The sequence below is a fragment of the Heloderma suspectum genome, chromosome 4 (genome assembly GCF_057233095.1).
Source record: "Heloderma suspectum isolate Gila_16-S chromosome 4, 16-S_ref, whole genome shotgun sequence".
NCBI lineage: Eukaryota > Metazoa > Chordata > Lepidosauria > Squamata > Helodermatidae > Heloderma > Heloderma suspectum.
Window position 1 is genome coordinate 219,262,809 of NC_139461.1, and position 20,919 is coordinate 219,283,727.

At 45.0% G+C, this 20,919-nt stretch overlaps 1 protein-coding gene across 2 annotated transcripts in view; it reads left to right on the plus strand.

The window, feature by feature from the left end:
- Positions 1-14,029: 14,029 nt before the first annotated feature.
- The window catches only part of DOCK7 (dedicator of cytokinesis 7), a 152,210-nt gene continuing 145,320 nt past the window's right edge, over positions 14,030-20,919 (plus strand). For both annotated transcript variants that reach the window (XM_084852329.1, XM_084852330.1), the window contains exon 1: positions 14,030-14,490. In XM_084852329.1, the coding sequence (XP_084708455.1) occupies positions 14,453-14,490 (38 nt within the window). In that variant the 5' untranslated portion in view covers positions 14,030-14,452. The remainder of the gene's footprint in view (positions 14,491-20,919) is intronic.

Genomic DNA, 20,919 nt, shown 5'->3' on the forward strand with positions numbered 1-20,919 from the left:
TTCTTCTGTTCATTTAATAATAATTGAATCAGACCTCCACATGCTTATTGTGTACTGTTGCACTTTTTTTCCAGGTCTTCTTTCACTGACTTAAAATACAGCTATTCACAGAAAGAAATTATAATTCAACAGCATTTTTACTACTCTTTTGCAGGAAGAAGTAATTCAGATTAAACTGTGACCAATCCACAAACCATTCTGTTGAGTCTTAGATACACTGATTTATCTTATCCTATCACTGAAAGCCAGTGCCAACGTGGTCCACAAAGGCAAATGTACATAAATGTTTGACACACCCTTTCTTCATATATAGTTTCCCAGAGCTCTAGTTTTCCCAATTAGCAGCACAGGAAGTGCCTGTGTGGGTTATCTAACACTCCAATCCTAAATGTCTTGCCTACTCCATACTGTTGGGCACTTTCATCTTTCCTTAGTGGTGAGGCATTCCTAGAGCAGCGCTAATTGGGTATGATATCATTTGGATGAAGGAGCACTGGAGATACCTGTTGTTTTTATAATATTTGCTTTATTTACAAATATACCAGTAGGAGAGCATAAGACAGTAGAGGCAAAGAGGTATTCCTACAAGGCTAATCAATCTCCAGAGAGGAGCCTTGTCCCTGCATTTCCATGGTGCTTTCAACCTTGGTTGCCCTGATGGATGACCTTTACCAAGAGAGGGACAGGAGAAGTGCAACGCTGCTAATTCTGCTCAGTCTCTCATCAGTTTTTGATACCATTGACCATGGTATCCTCCTGGATTGACTCCATGGGTTGGGCATTGGAGGCACTGTGTTCCTCGGCCCCTTGGCAATTGAGCTATGGGGTTCCGCAGGGTACTATCCTGTCCCCAACATTGTTTAACATCTATATGAAGCCACTGGGAGCAGTCATTAGGGGATTTGGAGCCAAGTGCCATCAGTATGCTGATGATGACACACAGCTCTATCTCCCTGTGATATCTGAATCAGGTGAGGCTGTGCAAGTCCTGGATCAGTGTCTAAACGCATCCAGCAGGGCTGGATGAGGGCCAATAAACTGAAACTGAATCCTGGCAAGACAGAAGCCCTGTGGGTAAGTGGTTCCTGGGTGCATGAGATAGGCTCGTTGCCTGTTCTGGGTGGGGTTGCACTTCCTTTGAAAGATCAGGTTTATAGTCTGGGGGTACTCCTAGATCCATCGCTGTCACTGGAGGCCCGAGTGGTGATGGCGGCTCAGAGTACCTTTTACCAGCTATGGCTGGTTCGCCAGCTACAGCCTCTCCTGGACAGGGACTGCTTGGTCACAGTGGTACAGGCACCGTAACTTCAAGACTGGATTACTGCAGCGCTGTCTATGTGGGGCTGCCCTTAAGGCTCCTCCAGAAGCCGGAGCTAGTGTAGAACACAGCAGCTTGGCTGTTATTGTGAGCTGTCCCTTTTCAGCATGCAACTCCTTTGCTGAGGAAACTGCACTGGCTACCTATTCATTACTGCACCAGGTTTAAGGTTTTGGTACTAGTGTCTAAAGCTCTAAATAACTTAGGACCAGGATATCTGAGAGAGAGCCTTCTCCCTTACCAATCTGCCTGGTCACTGAGAGCCTGTTCCTGGTGGTTCTACATGGAGCTATGGCCAGATTGGGGTCCACCCTAAGAAGAGCCTTCAGTGTGGTGGCCCCCTTCATATGAAGCCTCCTGAAATCAGACAGAGATCAGACAGGCGCCAATACTGTGTTGTTTTCGAAGCCTCCTGAAATCAGCTCTTTTCCAGGAAGCCTTCCTTGGTTGACCAGTCTCTGTTTTACTGACACTGTTTTTAAAAAGAATAATTGTAATATCGTGTTTTATTCTTTTTGTTTTTGTATCATTTTATCTCTCATTGTTTACCACTCCGAAATCTGTTTAGATGCAGAGTGGTATACAAATGTTGTGAATAATAAATAAATAAATTCACAGTTTTCACACCCACCTTAAGAATCATAGAATAGTAGGGTTGGAAGGGGCCTACAAGGCCATCGAGTCCAACCCCCCATTCAATGCAGGAATCCATGAAGAACATGAAGAACACAGGAAGAGCCATGCTGGATCAGTACAAGGGTCTATCTAGTCTAGCATTCTGTTCACACAGCGGCCAACCAGCTGCCTCTTGCAACTTTACATTTTCCCCTTCCCCTCAGAGAAGGGGGTTCACTTCCCTACGCTCCACCTAAAAACAGAGGGATTCCCAAATATTTTCTAACTCTGATCTCCCACAGTGAGCTATTAACCAGCAATCTGCCTACCAAAGGAAATTAATAGGCTGCTAGCTGCCATAACAATACCATGGAACGTACATCAAAGTAAGCTATTTGAGATCAGAGTGCCAATAAAAGACCTTTTTTGAGTCAATCATAAAATTGTACCAAGTAGGTGGTGTTTGGATCAGTCCTGGGCCCCTTCTATATGAGCCTTTTACTCCAGGGCAGCTGCGAGTTGAGGTGCCTCAGGATAGATGATGCAGTCGCCACTTTGAAGCCATCCGTGGTTTTCTCCCAGAAAATGTGGATTTCTGAGGTGCTGTTTTGCTGCAACTTTTTGGGTTTGTTGTGGGTTTCCCTATGGTTGCGGGCCATCTGTTCCTTTCCCGAACTGAACTTCGCATTTTGCAGTGGGCGTGTTGTAGGAGTGCATAGTGCTTTCATTGCTCTGTGATGCCTCTTTACTCCCCCCATCCCTTCGCAGCTGCGCAGTTACAGAGACACAGAGAGGTGTTTTCAGTTATTTAATCACAATTTAACACATTTTTGCAGTTTCGTAGCTTCAGTATCTGTCCTTCCAATGAGCAGTCAGGGTTGATTTCCTTTAGGATTGATTGATTTGACCTCCTTGCAGTCCAGGGGACTCGTAAGAGTCTTCTCCAGCACCACAGTTCGAAAGCATCAATTCTTTGGCGCTCAGCCTTCCTTATAGTCCAGCTCTCACAGCCATACATTGCTACTGGGAAAACCATAGCTTTGATTATACGAACCTTTGTCGGCAAGGTGATGTCTCTGCTTCTTACAATGCTGTCTAGGTTTGCCATAGCTTTCCTCCCAAGGAGCAAGCGTCTTTTAATTTCATGGCTACAGTCACCGTCTGCGGTGATCTTGGAGCCCAAGAAAGTAAAATCTGTCACTGCTTCCATTTCTTCCCCTTCTATATGCCAGGAAAGGATGGGGCCAGATGCCATGATCTTCGTTTTTTTAATGTTGAGTTTCAAACCAGCTTTTGCACTCTCCTCTTTCACCCTCAACGAGAGGCTCTGTAGATCCTCTTCGCTTTCTGCCATTAGGGTGGTATCGTCTGCGTATCTGCGGTTCTTGATAATTCTCCTGGCAATCTTAATTCCGACCTGTGATTCATCCAACCCGGCGTTTCTCATGATGTACTCTGCATATAAATTAAATAAGCAGGGCGACCATATACAGCCCTGACTGCTCATTGGAAGGACAGATACTGAAGCTGAAGCTCAAATATTTTGGCCACCTAATGCGAAAACTCTCTGGAAAAGACCCTGATGCTGGGAAAGATTGAAGGCAAAAGGAGAAGGGGACAGCAGAGGATGAGAGGGCTAGGTAGCATCACCGATGCAATGAATATGAACTTGAGCACACTCTGGGAGAGAGCGGAGGACAGGAAGGCCTGGCGTGCTATGGTCCATGGGGTCACGAAGAGTTGGACACGACTTAACGACTGAACAACAACAACAATCTTCACAATGGTTGCTTTTGGACTCAGTGCCCAAGGGCTTGGGGGGGAGAGCTCTTGGGAGTGGACCATCTTCGCTCCGGCCACCATTTCGGAGCGATGGGTAGGCACATAGTACTCACGCTTGTGAGTGCAAACAATGACGAGAGTCTCGGGCTGGGGAACTGACAAACAAATGGCGTCAAAATGAAGGAACACAGAACAACCAATTTTTAACTAACGCAGGAGGGAAAGACACAACAGAACCTGTAAAATACAAAACAGCCAATGAAGTGTTGCACCCCCATGCTCACGGGACTGCACAGCTGCGCATTTAAGTATAATGGGGGGCGGGGGAAAGGCAACATGAGTCTGTTAGGGAAGCGTGCAGTGAATTGCGAGTATATCACAAGGGATGCTAGTTCGAAGCTGCATTGCTGCACAGTTGCGATGGGGTGGGGGTTGAAATGCCATGTAGATGGGGCCCTGAACAGGCATCCTAGCTAAATTGAAGAACAGTTAGCTGGGGCCAGCTGAATCACAGTTCTGAACTACTCATGGAACAAGTGCTGATGAATGTCATAGTTGTGGTCTGGAGCACAACTGTGGTTAATGACGTGTTAGGTTCCAAAATTACATTAAAGCTAGAAGCCTGCAGCAAATAATTGGTTGGTTAGTTCAAATCAATGTGTAAAATTCAGCCCCCTTTGCTTCTTGGCCCTCATTGCATCAGGGTTGCTAGGATACAGTGCTGCAGTGACAGCATAGGCAAAATTCTCCTTCTATACACCCCTAAAAGGAACAGCAGCTGTGGCAGAGTTTAGCCTAGGACAGCCTTCCCCAACCTGGTGCCCTCCAGATGTTTTGGATTACAACTTCCAGCATTCCTGACCATTGGTCACACTGGCTGGAGCTGATGGGAATTGAAGTCCAAAACCTTGGGAGGGCACCAGGTTGAGAAAGGCTGCTCTAGGCCTAGGAACAAAATCCCTTCTCGGCTCTGTTGTTCATCCTCACCTCTCACCTTGCAAAGAAGGAAAGGTCAGTTGTTTTGTTTGTATGATCTTTTCCATTGCATGGTTTTAGAAGGGGGTCAGAGATACCCTGCTGCTTTTAACAGTGCCAGTGTTGGGATTAGTATGCAGCAGCAGGCTATACAACTGAGCAAGGATTTCTGTATGTTCATTTATAGAACCGATGATTGGTGCTGGTTCTGAAGATGTGGTGGTACAAAAAGTGTAAGACATTAAGCAGGCAATCCTATGGACTGCACCTTTGCTGCTCAGAAGCCCCTGAACTTGGAGGCTTTTGAGATTCCTATGCCCTGCTGGGCTGAAGCCAGCAAGGTGGGAGGTGTGGCGGAGGCAATCTTTTCCTCCCCCTCCTCCAGTCTCCTATATTTTCACTAGATGGGCTTATCAGCCCATCTAATGACAGTGCTTTGGAGCTGGGGGGAAGGAGGGTCAGGATGAATCATATCCTGGCCTCCTCAGTCTCCTCCCCTCCCCTCCCCACCCACCGGAATGCCCCCTTTCCCCCCTCTCTGAGGTTGATTTTCCTGCCTCAGTGATGCAGCCAGCACATGCTGACTGCTAGGGGTCAAGGGTCGGATCTCTGACTCCCCTTTTTGAGGCTGAAGCGCTCTCTGACCTTAAAAGGGTTTTTCTGAGGCATCCTATGATCCCTGGGACACTTGCCCAAGGACCACTGGATCCTCTTAGAGGGGAGGGAGGGAGGGACAAGTTAAAAAGTTTGACAAACACACTGCCCAAAATCCTTTATAAAGTTTTTCCTTGTACTATGTCTTCTTCAACTCCATGCCTCTGCAACCCATTATTTCCTTGGACCTCTGCTTATCAGCCCATTCCCATATCTGTTAGTTACTCTGTCTTTTGGTAGCCTAACTCCTGTTGTCCTACCACATCCATGGCTTCCTTAAATGCTATGTCTGTTTGCGTTTTCCACAGATTTGTTTGTCATTCACTCCTTGTCTGACTTTCTGACACTTCTGCCCCTTTTCTCAAACTTCTTCCTCCACCTAGCCTTCCCTCAGGTTCTTGTTTTTTTCAGTCCATTACCCTTCCTCCACCCTTCAGTTAGCCACTTGCTGCTGGGCTTCCTACCCTTAGTTGTCTTATCTCCTGAGACTTTTCAGTCTTCATTATGCTTCTTGAAAGCACATGTATCTCTAGGAAAGCACTTACATCACAGCCAAACATACAATTTTCTCTTCCTTCAGAGAAACTGGGCTGTCAATATTTTGCTGTTCACAGTATTGCTCCCGGAGCAGCTGGGATACTTGTGAGGATTCTGTCACCTTCACACCAGCTCGCTCAATGAGTATCAGAGGCTTCACAGCCACCAGCACTAAACAATATAGATTAACACATATATCCCCACAATGTTAAGGCTACCTTTGATTAATCAGAAAATGAAACAAAGTCGACCTAAGTGATACAACAGGATGCTTCCAGGGCAAGGATTTTTTTAAAAAACTTGCCAGTTTAAAAGACCAGAGTTAAGGCTATCTCAAGTTGGTCCAAACTCCCCAAAGCCAGGAAATTGGATGCTGTGACTAATGCCTTAACTGACACGCCCCATGATCAGTGATGATGTTGTGCAATGTCACAAATTGTGCTTGCTTACAACTTACCCTCTCTGCACCCACAGTTTTCCTTGGTCTTTCAGGCCCAAATTTTTCTTTCAGGCCTCCTCCCTTCCCTAGTGACCATGATTACCACTTCAGTGCCACCATGAGTGGTGCTGAAGTGGTGACGGGACTGCCAGGGTGTGTGTGTGGCTGGAGAAGGACCTTCCTCAGTCACCCTGAGTAGATAGCTGCTTCAGCAGTGCCAGGGACTGCCTGGGGGGAGGGTGTCCAGGGAAGGGAGGAGGCCTTGCAGGGGGGCGACTGGATACACGCATACAGTCTGCACGCACACGCACACACGCGCGCGCACACGCACACACTTGTAGCACCCACCCTAGGCAGCCCGGGTTGCGGGTTCAGTGCTGCTATTAGCACTGCTGAACTGGTAATCTGGGATACCGGCGGGGGGGCATCCAAGGCTTTCTTCCCTTCTCCCACATCGGATTGCTGGTTCAGTGCCGCCATTCGTGGCACTGAACTGGTGAGGCACTGAACCAGGGCTCTGGGATGCAGGTGGGGGAAGAGAGAGGGCTGCAAGGCCTTCTTCCCTTCCCGGTCCACCAAGACCAGATCACCACTTCCCCCTCCCCACAATCTTGACAAAGAAGAGGCTGACAACCTGACACAGGACCCAGCAGACCTATCATCTGCTGCTGCTGCTTTACACAAAATTGTGGCAGTTATTCCGCTCCCCCTCGTCGTTCTAAAAGTCAGCTGAGTGGCGGGAGGGAGAGAAAGAGAGGCTTCTGCAGCTGCCTGTCATTGCGAGAGTCCCACAGATGCTCATTACAGGTTTAAAAGCTTTTTAAAAAATCGACCTATTTTGAAAAATGGTTTCCCACCAACTCCAGTACAAGAGTACTAGAAAGACATCAATTTTGTTCATAACAACCCTATGGTTTCCTCAGAAATCATGACTATAAACTGGTCATCAACCTGATTCTCAGAGTCACTTTTGACAGAGGGAGGGGTTTATTTGTTTTGTTGCTTTTAACCTTTAACCTGCTTTCTCCTTCGAACTTCCATCAATCCACCTGAAATTTTCAGGGTATGTAAAACCAACACTTCTTTCTGTCACCTATAAATGTTAGAAAGATTGGTGAAGCTGTTCCGATTTTATAAAGGTTAGGACCCCCCCCCCCCCGCAAATCACTGTTTAAAATGGCGGAACCCTTTTTTTGGCTCATTGTCCTTAACTATAGCCACGGCAACTGTAGCGGTATAATATCCCCAATTGGGGTGGGGTGGGGTGGGGAGGATGGACACAATGCAGCAAAACAAGTACCTTGGGCTAATCGAGATCAGGTGCCTATATGCTCCTTAGCGACATGGTATAGTCGCGTTGAGTGCCATTTTTTGGTGGAAAAGCAGGGTACAAACAAATAAATGGTACCTAAGAATTCTGTAAGAAATTAATGTTAATGGGCACATAAGCAGTGTTTTTTTCAGAATGAAGAATGAATGTAGCCTTATTAGAAAGCAGGCTGAAAGAAGGAGGGGAATCATAGCAAAGAAGGAACAGGATGAGAATGCAGGACTTTATGGCTCTCAGACATGCTGCCTGTCAGCACTAGAGAGACAAGATTTGTTGTTCACATGAATTTTAGTGGATAGTGTTATTTGAAGCGTATGAGAGGGGCAGGGGAGGGGGGAACAACCCTGCACCTTTTCATATACTTATTCAGTTTTTCCGTCTCTTCCTTTGGTTAATGTTCCATGCACTGAAAAAAATTGAGTCAGTCAGTCTGTGATATCTGTTGGTCTTCCTTACAAGGTCATGTATACATTTCTACTAGCCTCACCCATCGGTTATGATTTAAGTTCATTGGCACAGATGTAGTAGCTTGTTACTCAGCTGCAGCTATATTGGAAAATATAACTAGAAAGACTTCCCTCCCCACCCCCTCAGTTTGCTTGTTGAGATTCACTGAGGTGAAAGGTTTTGCTTAGGTTTGCACTAGATATACAGAGAAGGCCATTCAATCTATGGTGTGTAATACTCAGAAAATAAGAAGTGGTATAATTGTAGCTTAAAGAAAATAATAATGTTATATTAATCCCATACTTTAAAGGCTTAAATACATACTTCTCACTACAGAGAGTACTTCATTCATTGGGCAAGAAAGATGATATTTGTTTCTGTTCATCATTCTTAACATTCCCCTACTTTGCTATTTGCTAAAACAATTTTAATGCATGTTAAATGAAGATAATTTTCATAAAAACAGAGCCTCACACTTGGGGGCTTCTGTGTGCTATTATGGGGCCATCCGGAATTTTCCAATATATGTGCCGGGGTCATCCAGTTATTAGATCCTCATCTCATGAGTACTACTCACCAACCTCAGAATTTATTGATACATGTTGCATTTAAAATTGACAGATACACTGGATTTTGCTTGTTTGGGTGTTCCAGGCTAGGAGGCAAGGCAATGCTTCAGTGTCATTCACCCACATAACATTTTGAGCAAACTATCAGGAGTCTGGTTGATATTGGTAAGCAAGTGTGAATCCAAGACCAAGAAGTGCATCAGCAGTGGTACATTTGTGAAACAAGCAGTTACCCTCTCCAGGAAGTTGGCAGAACAGTCTGAGGGCGCAATCCTATGCATGTTTAAACAGAAAAAAAACCATGCTGGTTGGGGAATGCTGGGAACTGTAGGACTTTTTTGTCTAAGCACGCATACGATTGTGTCCTGAGTGTGGTGAATGTGGTTTGAATTGCTTCAGAATGCAGTGAATGGGTGTTAAACCACTTCCACCTCACTTCCCAATGTTTGTGTACCTTCATTCTTAGAAGCCAGGGCCACTAATTATAGGTGGGATTTCAGAAAAAGGTAGAAACTGTAGAAAGACATAACAGAATCAGGCAAAGTTATACACAGTGCTTAATTTCTACAAGGAAAGAAACCAGGGCTATCTGTAGCTCACATCTTGTGATTTGCAAACCCTCTTAATCCCAGATATGTGGGCGTTGCTTGTGGTTAGCCAGTGATGAGGGAAAGGGACTCATGCTCAGAGGTCCTTTCATCACCTTTTCAGAGCTAAAATATAGCACTGAAAATGGAGTATGAGGCTTTTCAGGGCTTTGGCAAGCCCTGGTTAGACTGCTTGAGCAGGAAGCCAAGGCAATCTGCATGTAAAGGAAAATGTATGATTCCATTAACTTGTCTTTCCACTGAGGGGAAAAATGGATACATTTAGAGTATGGTCTCAGTGGGCTAGAAATAGAGTTTTAAAAAAGCAGAGGCAACCAGATTAATTAATAGTGCCTATTCTGGACACTTTCCACATAACTATTAATACTTTCCTTTTAGAAATATAATTGTTCACCATGTGCTCAGCAAGCCCAACTTCAAAATTATATTATGCTTGGTACATTTTGTAATTATTTGTTTTCCAAAGCACAAAACATAATTATTCACCCACTTTTTCTTCCATAACTACTATAATAGTTTGCAATAAATGACTGTGATGGTAACTTAGATTTAAAGACAGGTTACACATTTAGGCTTACCTGGGAGGGACTCCTATTGAACTCAGTGGCACTTCTGTGTAGACATTCATACAGTTACAGGATTGTTACAGTATAATCAACGTATTCAGCAGTAAGAACTGCAGCCTTAGTCATACATCTGATGGGACTCAGGTAAAGGAAGGATTTATTTAAACGGGGGGGGGGATCAAGGGAAGAAGGGGGAAATTAGGAAATGTTTCAACATTTGCCCAGAGCATTACATCTGGCCCAACACATTTTTGTTTAAACTGCTACTCCAAGATCTTTCCAGACATTTATTTTTTATCTTTCAGGACATTGTGAGTTATAATCTAGATATCTTTAGTTAAATTAAAAGTCTATGGTCAACAATCTCCAGATCTCTTAGGGCACAATCCTATGCATGTTTAGACAGAAAAAAGGCCAAACCTATTAGCCAGATAGAAGCATTCACAACTGGGCCTAGTTTATGAGGCAGCTGTAGGCAGTGACTTTCTCTGCACATAGAAATGGCATTCTGGAATTAAGGCCTTGCCGGCTGGGGAATACTGGGAGTTGTAGGTCTTTTCTCTGTCTAAACATGCATAGGATTGTGCCCTTAATCAGGCAAGATGTTATAAAAATCGGGTGGTGGTATGGGGGGAGGAATAGGACAAACAAAACCAAACCAGGCTGACTTGATGTTATAGTCATTATGTCTGCATAGTCAAGAGTCTTCAGATTATATGGCGGAGAGTTTGCAGACACTCAAATTGGGTTGTATCAGGTTGATGTGATGGTTTCAGATGGTTTTACTGTACCTAGGCCCACAGGGAACAAGAAGGTGGCACACGTTTATTGATCCTTCATTTTTGAAAATATAACAACCAGCTGTTAACTCAGAATTGACTCCATACTGGGAAAATTAGACAGGTTCCTTAGTCAGTGGAAAACAGCAGCAGAGATCAAGCAGGCAGTCTTTAACAAAACTGGAGATACTTTTAGATGCTGTACTAGGCAAAATAACGTCAATAAAAATCAAATTGTATAGCTTTACCTAGTAGATGGATGGGATGCACCCTCAAAGAATCAAGTTCCACTTTTAGGTGGTATAAAATCATCTTCCTTGAGTGTGGGGCCCTGCTGTTGAATGGCGGAGGAAGCAATCCTATGACCGCTAGATGGCCATAGGATATCTTGTTTTCTGGGAATCGACCTTAGCCTGCGCTCTGAGGTCAGTTCCTGGAAAACTGACCTTCCCCCACTTCTGCACTGCCTTGGAGGCAGTGCGGAACAGCCTCATCCTCTGCACTTGCAAGAGGAGAGCGGAGGGGCTGGAAAGGGGCATGGCTGGGGGTGTTCTGGGGCAGGAAGATCGTAGCTGCCTGTACCACACATCCAATGTGTCGTATAGCAGCCTCCTTCCCCACTCTGTGCTCCTGCGGCTAGACAGCTGCAATCCGCTGTCTAGCAGAAAAGGCAGGGCAGACGCGCAGAGCGTATAGCAGCCTCCTTCCCCGCTCTGTGCTTCTCCTGCCCTGCTTTGGATAGGCGGTCACCTCCGAGTTTGGAGGCAGCTGCCTATCTAGATAGGATTGCACCCTAAATTTGGTATTTTCCAAATGATTAAAAGAAGAAGTAGCAAAGGTAGCCATGTTGGCCCAATAATGGTATTACACTTATATGGATTTTGTAATTTTTTTATGGCAACACCTTTGTTTTGTTTTTTTACACTATATTGGATGGTATTCTGGACCTCAAAGAGTAGAAACAACTCTAAATCATTTGTTATAGGCTACAGTAAGAGACTGAAAACTGGGCCACATGAGATCCAGTAAAGCTGTTCTTGTGGCAGACTAACAGTGCAATGCCACACCTATAAATGCTTAGCAAAGGATGTCATAGAGTAGTGCTTGATAAGTGCAGAGGCAATATTGAATCACCACTGTGTGGTATGACACAGATGGTTAAAAAAAAAAATGGCAACACTACCGTTCTGAAATCATATGCCCTCCCTTACTGACAAATAATGAAGGAACAGCCCTGTTCCTAATTGCATACATTTTAGGGCTTTCATTGTTAAGAGATTTATGGCCATTTGAAATCCCATGTGCTTTAACAGAGCAATGCACGGTGTGTCCTGTTAACCCAATGACAAATCAGACCAGACCTGAACCTTAGCAGTCAAGACAGTATATGACAAAGCAGGGAAGGATGAAGTAAGCAACATTTCAGAACAAGTTTGTAATAAAAACTGAGTACTAGCTTTAAACATATTCTAACGTGGATAGGCAATTAGCTGTTTATAGTTACAAAAAGGCACCCCCAATTTAAGCTTCTTGCCAGATCAAATCTCTAAACTAAGAAATACCAGAGAGGTCTAGTTTTTATTGTATGGATTTCACATAGTGTGGTACATGCATTTTTCCAGGATACTTTTTCCAGTGCACAAACTTCCCAGCATTGTCAAATACACAGTTGGAGAGCTTTTTTTGTATGTCAAGTCTACCAGCAGGAGTCAGAGTAATCTCGTTTTTAATTACCTTTCTAGCCTCATCTCCTAGCTCCAAAAAGTGATATGTGCAACTCATTTGATTGGTTGACCATGTTGACCTGTCAGACCTGACCATGCTGGCTAAACATAGCAAATACAGAATATGGTTCTCTACTCCCTTGTTGCCTCCCTTGACCATCCAGTGTTGCTGTACACTGAATGTACCTGGGTGACCCCTATGTGTGTGAGCATATGGATGCTCTTCCAACAGTCATAGTGTAGGATACCATGCTTCTTAACACTTTTTTTTAAGTACCTTGCCCACTTTCCCCTTTGTCCCTTATTTGATTTCTAATAAAAACTTTATTTGAAATTTGGACTTGATGGTCAGCATGAATTTGTGAAAAGGCGAAGGGATTGTCCCCTGCTCCTACCTGCCTAAGCTGCTTGGAGCAACACTATCTACTTTTGCCTAAGGGTCAACAAGAAGAAAGCAAGCTGCCCTTGCCCAGTGAGGGGACTGCCTCACTCAGCCTTTCCCAACCTGGTACCCTCCAGATATTTTGGGCCACAATTCACAGCATTCCTGACCATTTGCCATGCAGGCTGGCTGATGCAAGTGGATCCAAAATATCTGGTGGGAATTGGGTTGGGGAAGGCTGGTCGAGCTGATAACCACCAATTTTCTGGTGGCAGATAATTGTCTTGGAGCTCTGGCCTTCCTCCCTGGCCAAAGTCAGAGAAGAGGTGGTGGTGGTGGCAGAAACCTATTAGCAGGATAGAAGCACGCCCAACTGGCCTAGCTTATGAGGCAGCTGTAGGCAGTGGCTTTTTCTGCACATAGAAATTCTGGAATGAACCCATTATTTTCTATAGATTGTAAGAGTCTGTGTAATAACAGAAGCATGTCTTCAGTCTCATATTTGCTTAAAGGAGCACAAATCCCTGTATTCCAGTCTTGTGGCATTTTAAAGAGCAACACAGTACGCCATATACATTTGTTAGTCTTTAAGGTGCCACAAAAGACTCTTTTTCCATCACATTCCACTCACTTAAGACTGGAAAGGGCTGTTGTTGATAGCAAAACACTGCAGGTGGTTCCCAAGAAAGGTGGGGAGTAAAAGGAACTGGTGGGGATAAGAGGGTTGCAAGGAATAACAAAGCAGTGAATGTGTGGAGAGTAAGGAATATGAAGCAGAAGCTTGTCATAATTGGGGGCTATGCCAAAGCTACTGAGGAGGGGGAAATGGCAGAGGTAGCTAAGGGGGACATTTTAGAGTGTGTATCTTGTGGATTATTATTATTATTATTATTATTTATATGTAGCATTTACCCGAATGACACAAAACGACGTCTAGAAATACAAACACCTTAAAACGTGGCAAAATCAAACTTCTGCATATGATCCCTGCCTGTTTTTTTAAAAGTTTCTACTCTTACAACCACCAACCCCCCATTATTTGAAAACCAAAAAAAAAAAATGAGCGTGAAGCTAGTAAGACTACACAAAACTAGTCAGGAATAAAATATTTCCGTTTTAGTAGCGGGGTGGAGGAGGAGCGGCATCTCGCCATCGCGGCACGTCAGATCTGGATCCCGCGCTTCCCTTTTCCTCTGTAGGAGGGGCATGAAAACGAAAACTCGGCCAAGAATGCGAGGACGAGGGGCACTCCCTGCGTCTCGAATCCGAATCACGGCTCTGCGCTCCATCTCTTTCAGCGGAGTTGGGAGGAGGCGTGTCTCTGCCTTTCCTCGCTTCCGTCGGCTCTTCGCACCCTTTGCCAGCGACCGCCTGCCCGACCCGGGATGCGCCCCAATCTCAGCCACTCCCCCATTAGTGAGGAATTGGGGGGCAAACGGGACAATCCCTCCTCTTCCTCCGCCCGCCCAGTCACGCCCATCTAGCTAGCCTGTGCCCGGCCATATATCTGCTAGGAGAGACGCACAATTCCTCCGTTTTTGATGTTTGGCTTGGAAGCGGACGAGGGTGAATGGCATATTGCGCCGGTAGGGAAGCGCAACGGCTTCTTGGTGCGTGCCGTTCCTGAGCATTACGGCGCCCATTCCTGGTTCCTTTGACTCTTCTCCGGCGGCGGCGGCGGCGAGAAAGGCGAGAGAAGCGCTTGGGCTCGTCGATCGCGAGCAGCCATGGCCGAGCGCCGCGCCTTCGCCCAGAAGATCAGCAGGTAAAAGAGCCCGTGCGCGGCGCCGAGGAGGCGCGGCTGGCCGCATCGTAGCCTCGGGGGGCTTTGGCGACGGGAGAGAGCGCGAACTTCGGTCTGTTGGGCGAGCCGTGCTAGGGCCTAGCAGGGGCGGGGAGATGTCTCCCAGCCCGCACCGTCTCGCCCGAGGCAGCCTCCGCTCCCTTGCTGGAGTCTTGACGCGGGAGAAGGGCTGGATGTGGGTCCCAGTTTTGTGTGCGCCTGGCCCCGCTCCGCCAATACTCGCCGCCCTCTGCCTTTCGGCGTCGTGCACGTTCCTGCCGTCCAGCCTGATGGGTGTGCTGTCGCTTGCGTTATTAGAAAGGGCATGACCCGCACCCCCCACCCCGCCACCTGCAAGCACCTTCCGCGACACGCATCGCGCTCCGGCTGGGGGGCGGGGTGCATCATGCATGGTGGGTTTGCTCCTCCGTCTCGGAGCACGTCGGTGTGAGTGGGGGTCCCACGATGCGGAGGCTTTGTGATGCCTCGGCCTTTTGCGTTGGAGGGGTGGGGTGCCTTATGTGATTGCGATGCGTTTGGGGGGCCGTTTGTGCATGGCGTCGTTCTGCCAGCATGCGCTGCGTGTGCGCATGGGGCTTGTTCATGTGCTATGCGCTGACTTGAAAGATGGGAAGCATTGTCTCTTTTTGCAGACTGCTGTGCAGGTGCTTGGCGCCAACATATAGGCCCTCTCCGTGATGCATTGTTCTCCGGATCTGTGGACTGGGGGTGTATGGATGTGTTTTTAATCACACCATCCTCACGTCTGTCATGAGCTGGACATTTTATGATATTGTGTGTGTATTTTGGCTGTACTTTGAAATGAAAGGGTGGATGCATTGTGCTGGAAGAGGAATTTGAGGTTGGATTCTTGTTTATGTGTAGAAGATATAATTACGTCCTGTCTGCTATACAGCATGACAGGCCCCTCTCCTTTTCATTCCACAGAATACAGGGGAAAGCAGACCCCAAGTGTGCTGTATGGGGGAACTGCAAAACCCTCTGAAACCTTCTTTGCTATCTTCCATGCCTGCTTCAACTGTCATGCTGTTCCTCTAGTTACAAGTGACACTCCCCTTAAGTTCTTTCTTCACAGCAGCTGGAAGAAATGCCTTTATTTAGTGGGATGAGATGTGGGAAAAGTCCAGGCTTCTAGGATAAGTTCTAGCTTCTGCATTATTTAAACACTTCCTTCCTTCCTTTTAGAGATAACTTTTGTTTTGAAATGGCTGTGATTTAAGAAGGAACTACTCACAGTTTCTTTAAAAAATATAGATATTTTTCTTTAGTTTTTCAGAACTGGGAGTACTTCTCAAATCGCAGACATTAAAATTCTTGCTGATTTTTCTTCAGTAGTATTGAACATCCTTGCATGTGACTTTTAATGAAAATCTTAAAAAAGCAAAAACAAAAGCACCTAAAATTTCTCCCCAGCATATTTTTCCAGAAGAACCACTGCCATATTTTATATAATGAAGTTCACCTCTCCTCCTATGCAAGGTGTTGCCTCAAAAACTCTAGACTTGTTCCACCTGTGCTTCCTTGCTGTACAAGTATTTTATTGATGTATTTATTCAAAGCATTTCTATTCCACTCTTCAGCCAAGTCTGTCAGACTGAAGCCTTTACAGTGCAATGCACTGCATGTTTATTGAAAAGTTAGTCCCACGGTCTTCACTGGGACTTACACTCTCCGTGTGTTTTAGGATTGCTGCCATAAGTAGAATAACTGAGAAGATCTTAAGGGTATTCATTGGCATATGCATTTGGATGGGTAGTGACAATCTATATTGTTGGCTTTCAGTTCATGACTAGGAAGGTAGTACTAATTCCAGATTAAAAAATTATGATATTGTGCAGTGCTTTCTCATCTTTCTTTTATAAGACAGTAATAGAATTATACAACTGAGACTTGCAACAAAATGTTGCCGTGTGGAAATGTCCCTGTGTTTCAGTGTTCAGTGTTTTAGCCATCTGTGCCCTCTTCCAGCATATTGCATTCCGTTCTTCATCACATCCCACCTCCAGTTTTCATTCCCCCTGCCCCAACAGACATTCTTCATTATGTGATCATGGATTTTGTTCACTCCTCGTTGTGCTGTTTTTTTTGGGGGGGGGTTGCCCCTCTCCCTCCCTTTTCCTACTGTTTTTCTTCCCCTTAAGATTTGTTGTACTTCTGCAAACCTTGGTGTTCCCTTGAGAATTCCAACACCGCCTTCATTTCACAGTGGCCCCATTTTTACTACAATCCTGTCTGCACTCCCCAGCTGAGTTTGCTATTAGAGGGGGTGATAGTGAGAAAGGACTTCGGGTACAACACAGTGGGAGGTTCTTCTGTGCATCTCCCATTTATTTCATTAGTGCTACACAGGATATCTTTCCAGTGGATTGTACCTGTGGGAGCAGTTCTGTAGTTAAGGGGTTGGATCCAGATTTATGCTAGATCAACTGCCCTGGCGCGAGTGGATTTCCCTGCCCATTCCTTCCGACAGCAGCCCCTCCAGACCCCTAAAAATGCTACACTGAAAGGGGACCCTGCTGAATGGGGTAAGCTGTGCTGTGGGGGGGAGGGATCCCCCCCAAATCAGGCAGAGCAACCTTCGGCAAGCGGAACCCTTAATCTTGAAGGCGGTAGATCCTGGATCTGACCGAAAGTGTGTCCCACTGTTCAAAGTAAGTTCCACTGAAATGAAAGAAGCTTCATGAGTTCAGGATCAGGTTCTCAAGCAGTTTACTGATTTTTTTTTCTGACATCTAGAAATTATCACTTAGTTTAGGAATCTGGAGATCACAGATTGCTATCCTAAGCATGCATACCAGAAAAGTAAGTCCCATTAAAATTTAAGGTGATGGGACTTACTTTTGAGTAAACATGAATAGGATTGCACTGCCTTTTTTTCTTCATCCATTAGTGCAACCAGCTCCAACCTGATGCTCTCCAGATGTTTTGGACTGCTACCCCCATAATTTCCAGTCAGAGTCCAACACATCTGGAGGGTGTCCAGTTGGGGAAGGCTGCACTAGTGGATCTAAAGACTCTTCTGTTTGTCAGAGCACCGAGTGCCCTTGCTAATGCTCTTTTTACTTCTCCCAAGTAGTGGCTGCTTCACACTGACCAAACATTGGCCCCTTTAATTGTAGCTATTCAGAAGACAGCAGCAAACGGAATGTTACTTTCACCCTTTCTGAATGGCAAGCTGTGGTAGCAGTGACTGAAGCTATTCATGGTAGAGGACCACTGCAGCGGAAAAGTGGGGGGACAGAAGAAGAGTGTCAATCTCTCTTGTCACTGACTGTGTTGTGGAAGAGATGTGAAGAGAAGGAATGTAAATGGGTTTTCTTTTAATTTGAAGTAGCAGAAAATAAGACAAATATAACCAAATAGGACAAATACCTTCAGGTACACCCAATCGGAGATGGGGATACACCAACCAGGAAAAGGCTCCACAACCAATTTGAGGGGGTTATTTTCATGCAACCACATCTTGCTGAATGGTTGCTGTGGAGCAGCCTTCCTCAACCAGATGTCCTCCAGATGATTGGACTACAGCTTCCAGCCAGCTCCATGAGAGTTGGAGTCCAGCAGAGCTGGACGTCACTACATTGGGGAAGGCTACCACGGGGTATCTCAGAGCAGTATTCTGGGTTACAAAGAAGTACTCCAGTTGGTGGCCAAGAACAAACCATAGGTTATAATTCTGGGGTTTTCCTCCCCCAACAACCTAAATTCCAGGTTCGGACGTCACAGACAGCAACCCAGGGACAGAGTGTCTCTGGGTTGTTTAGATCAGTGGGAGTGGGCAGTTGGGGGCCAGCATGCTTGCTTGTTCCTATTTCATTCTGAACAAGTCATTGGCAGCCAGAAGACACTTAAGACTTCTTGCCTTGTGTTTCCAAATTATGTTTTCTATATATCCTCAGATACAGATGTGGTTTACAAAGTTTTTAAAATGTTGTTTAAAAGTTAGATGAAAAGTGGCTCTTAAGGAGTAAAATGTGCAAGAAAGCACTTGGGGGAGGGGGGGTGGGATGAAGGAAAATACCAGCTGACCAAGCTGCCAGAAAGGAAAACAGAACTCAAGACTCTGCATTCAGCCAACAATGAATAATTAGTTGCAGATTACAGTGAAATCCTACCATTGCTAAACTCATTGGGAATTTTAGTACTTCAAAAATAGAAACAAAGAAGGACAAAATAAAGTGGCAAAAAGTTCTTGATCTGCATTTTGGATAATTTTGCAAACCCAATAGAATTGGATTCCAGTAGGAATCTAATTTTGCAATAGAGATTATTGAAAGCATTTTGTGAACTAGTTTAATTGTTTGGCAACAGCAGCTGATTACAGTGTGATAAAAATCTGAGAATATAAATGGCTTGCTTGGAGTCTAAGTCTTAAAACTCAGATTTTAATAAACAGCTTTCCCCAAGAGCCTAAAAGATATTAAAGAAGGCACCATATTTAAGGAGGGTATTCCAGTATTGGGAAGCCATGACAGAAAAGGTCCTGACTGTTCACCCACCTGACCTTTTCATCCAAGTGGGGCAAGATGTCCACTGATGAGCTTGACATTCAGACCTGGGTTGTCTGTACTTCTCATATGCTCTCACTGCACTTGTAGTCCATAAAAATCTGTATGTAATGACCTCATTGAACCACAAGTGTGGGAGAACATTGTATTAATGTTTTTCCATCTTGTACAATCTTTGAAACCTGCTTTCCCATCCTTTGGTAGCATTAGAAATGCCCGCTTTTCTTGGTGGAGGATTGTTGGTGTATGGCTTATGTTTGCATCTTGGTAACAGTTGCTAGACAAACTCCGGAGGCTTCATTGTTCTATTGCCAGTGAATGGTCAGAAATGAATGTGTGCATCCTACAAGAAAGAGTAACCACATGTTCCATTAATAGTCTCCAAGTGCTTTTAAGGCGAACCGCTTCCTCCTTTTGCTGTGGTAAGGTTGACTATTTGGGCCTCATCTTCTGCCTTTATAGCATTCCTTGTAGAACTTAGTTCTGGTCTCCACTTTTAAAAATTGATTTGAACATCCCTGAAAAAAACTAATAGGGAATTCTCAAAATTAGTATCAAAGAGTGAGTCAAATTATATTGTTATCAACTGCTTTTGGTACTTGGAAGTAAGCCAGGTAGGAATGATGTTTTTAATATACTGGAATACCAGTAGACTTTGCCAGCCCTGTTTAATATACAGGAGGCAGCAGAAGCAGCATCCAGGAGAGCGGAGAGGACTAGGGAGAGACTGTTACCATCAAGCCCCTACTCCTTCGTGTTGCTGCTGCTGCTGCCTAGAGGAAACAGCACCTCTGGGAACAGCCACAGGACCAACTGCAGGCCGGGTGAGGAAAGCCCTGCCCTAAACAGACATTAATAGCTACCTCATAGGTGTTGGCCTGTGAGGTCATTTCCTGCAGTGGGAAGATATTTCTTGGTCATGCTGTAGATGGCAGAGTGATCCTGACAGCGGCTCATAACTTGTGACCTACCAAGGGAAATTACTGTGGTTTACTAAGAGGTTGACACCTCTTTGTTTTTGCTGACTTCCTTAGACTGCAAAAACAGGAGATTTATTGACCCTGGGTAGGCAGTCTTAAATAGCTGGAGGATCCTGAGTTGTTCAATGGTCTGGCAGTATCAATGGTCTGGCAGCATCAATGGCATAACTAGGCACAAAAAAATATGATAAATACAGAATAGAAACAACACCGTTGCATGTTCTTTTCCTTGCTGTTTTTGGAGCGGAAAGGACACCTTCAGTTTGTTCAGGTTCTATGCAGAAGATTGTTACTGTTGGGTCAGGTCTTGCAAATTCCATTCCAAAGAAAGTGGAAATTTATTTGGAAATGTTTGCATCTACATATAAAACAAAAATGCTAAAAGCAGGTTTGTTTTGTTTTTAATGAAAGGACAGTTTCTGAACATTAGAGCATGGGTGGGCAACCTGCCCCCCCCCCAGGTGTTTTGGCCTACAACTCTCATCAGCCCTCTTTATTGGCTATGCTGGATAGGGCTGGAGGGAGTTGAAGTCGAAATCATCTGGAAGGTAGCAGGTTACCTATCTTTGGTTTATAGACATCCTTTTTGATTTTTGTTAAATTTCCCTTGCTGTTGTGGCTTGTGATGTTATAAACAGGGTAGTTTGTTTTTTACCCTCAAGATTACTAGAAGCACTGGAGGTTTATGTTTAAGATTTATGTTTGTTTTCACCTTTGCCGAGTAGTTTCTCTGGTGAATGGAATTCTAGCTTGAAAAGCAGACCTAATTGCTTGAAGAGTTTCAGGGACTCACATGAGCATTAGATAATGTCGTAGATATTTACATAGTCGGCATAATCACTCAGAGCATTATGTATGAAAGCCTGTGCATTCCAGTTGTAAGTATAAGCATTCAAGAATAT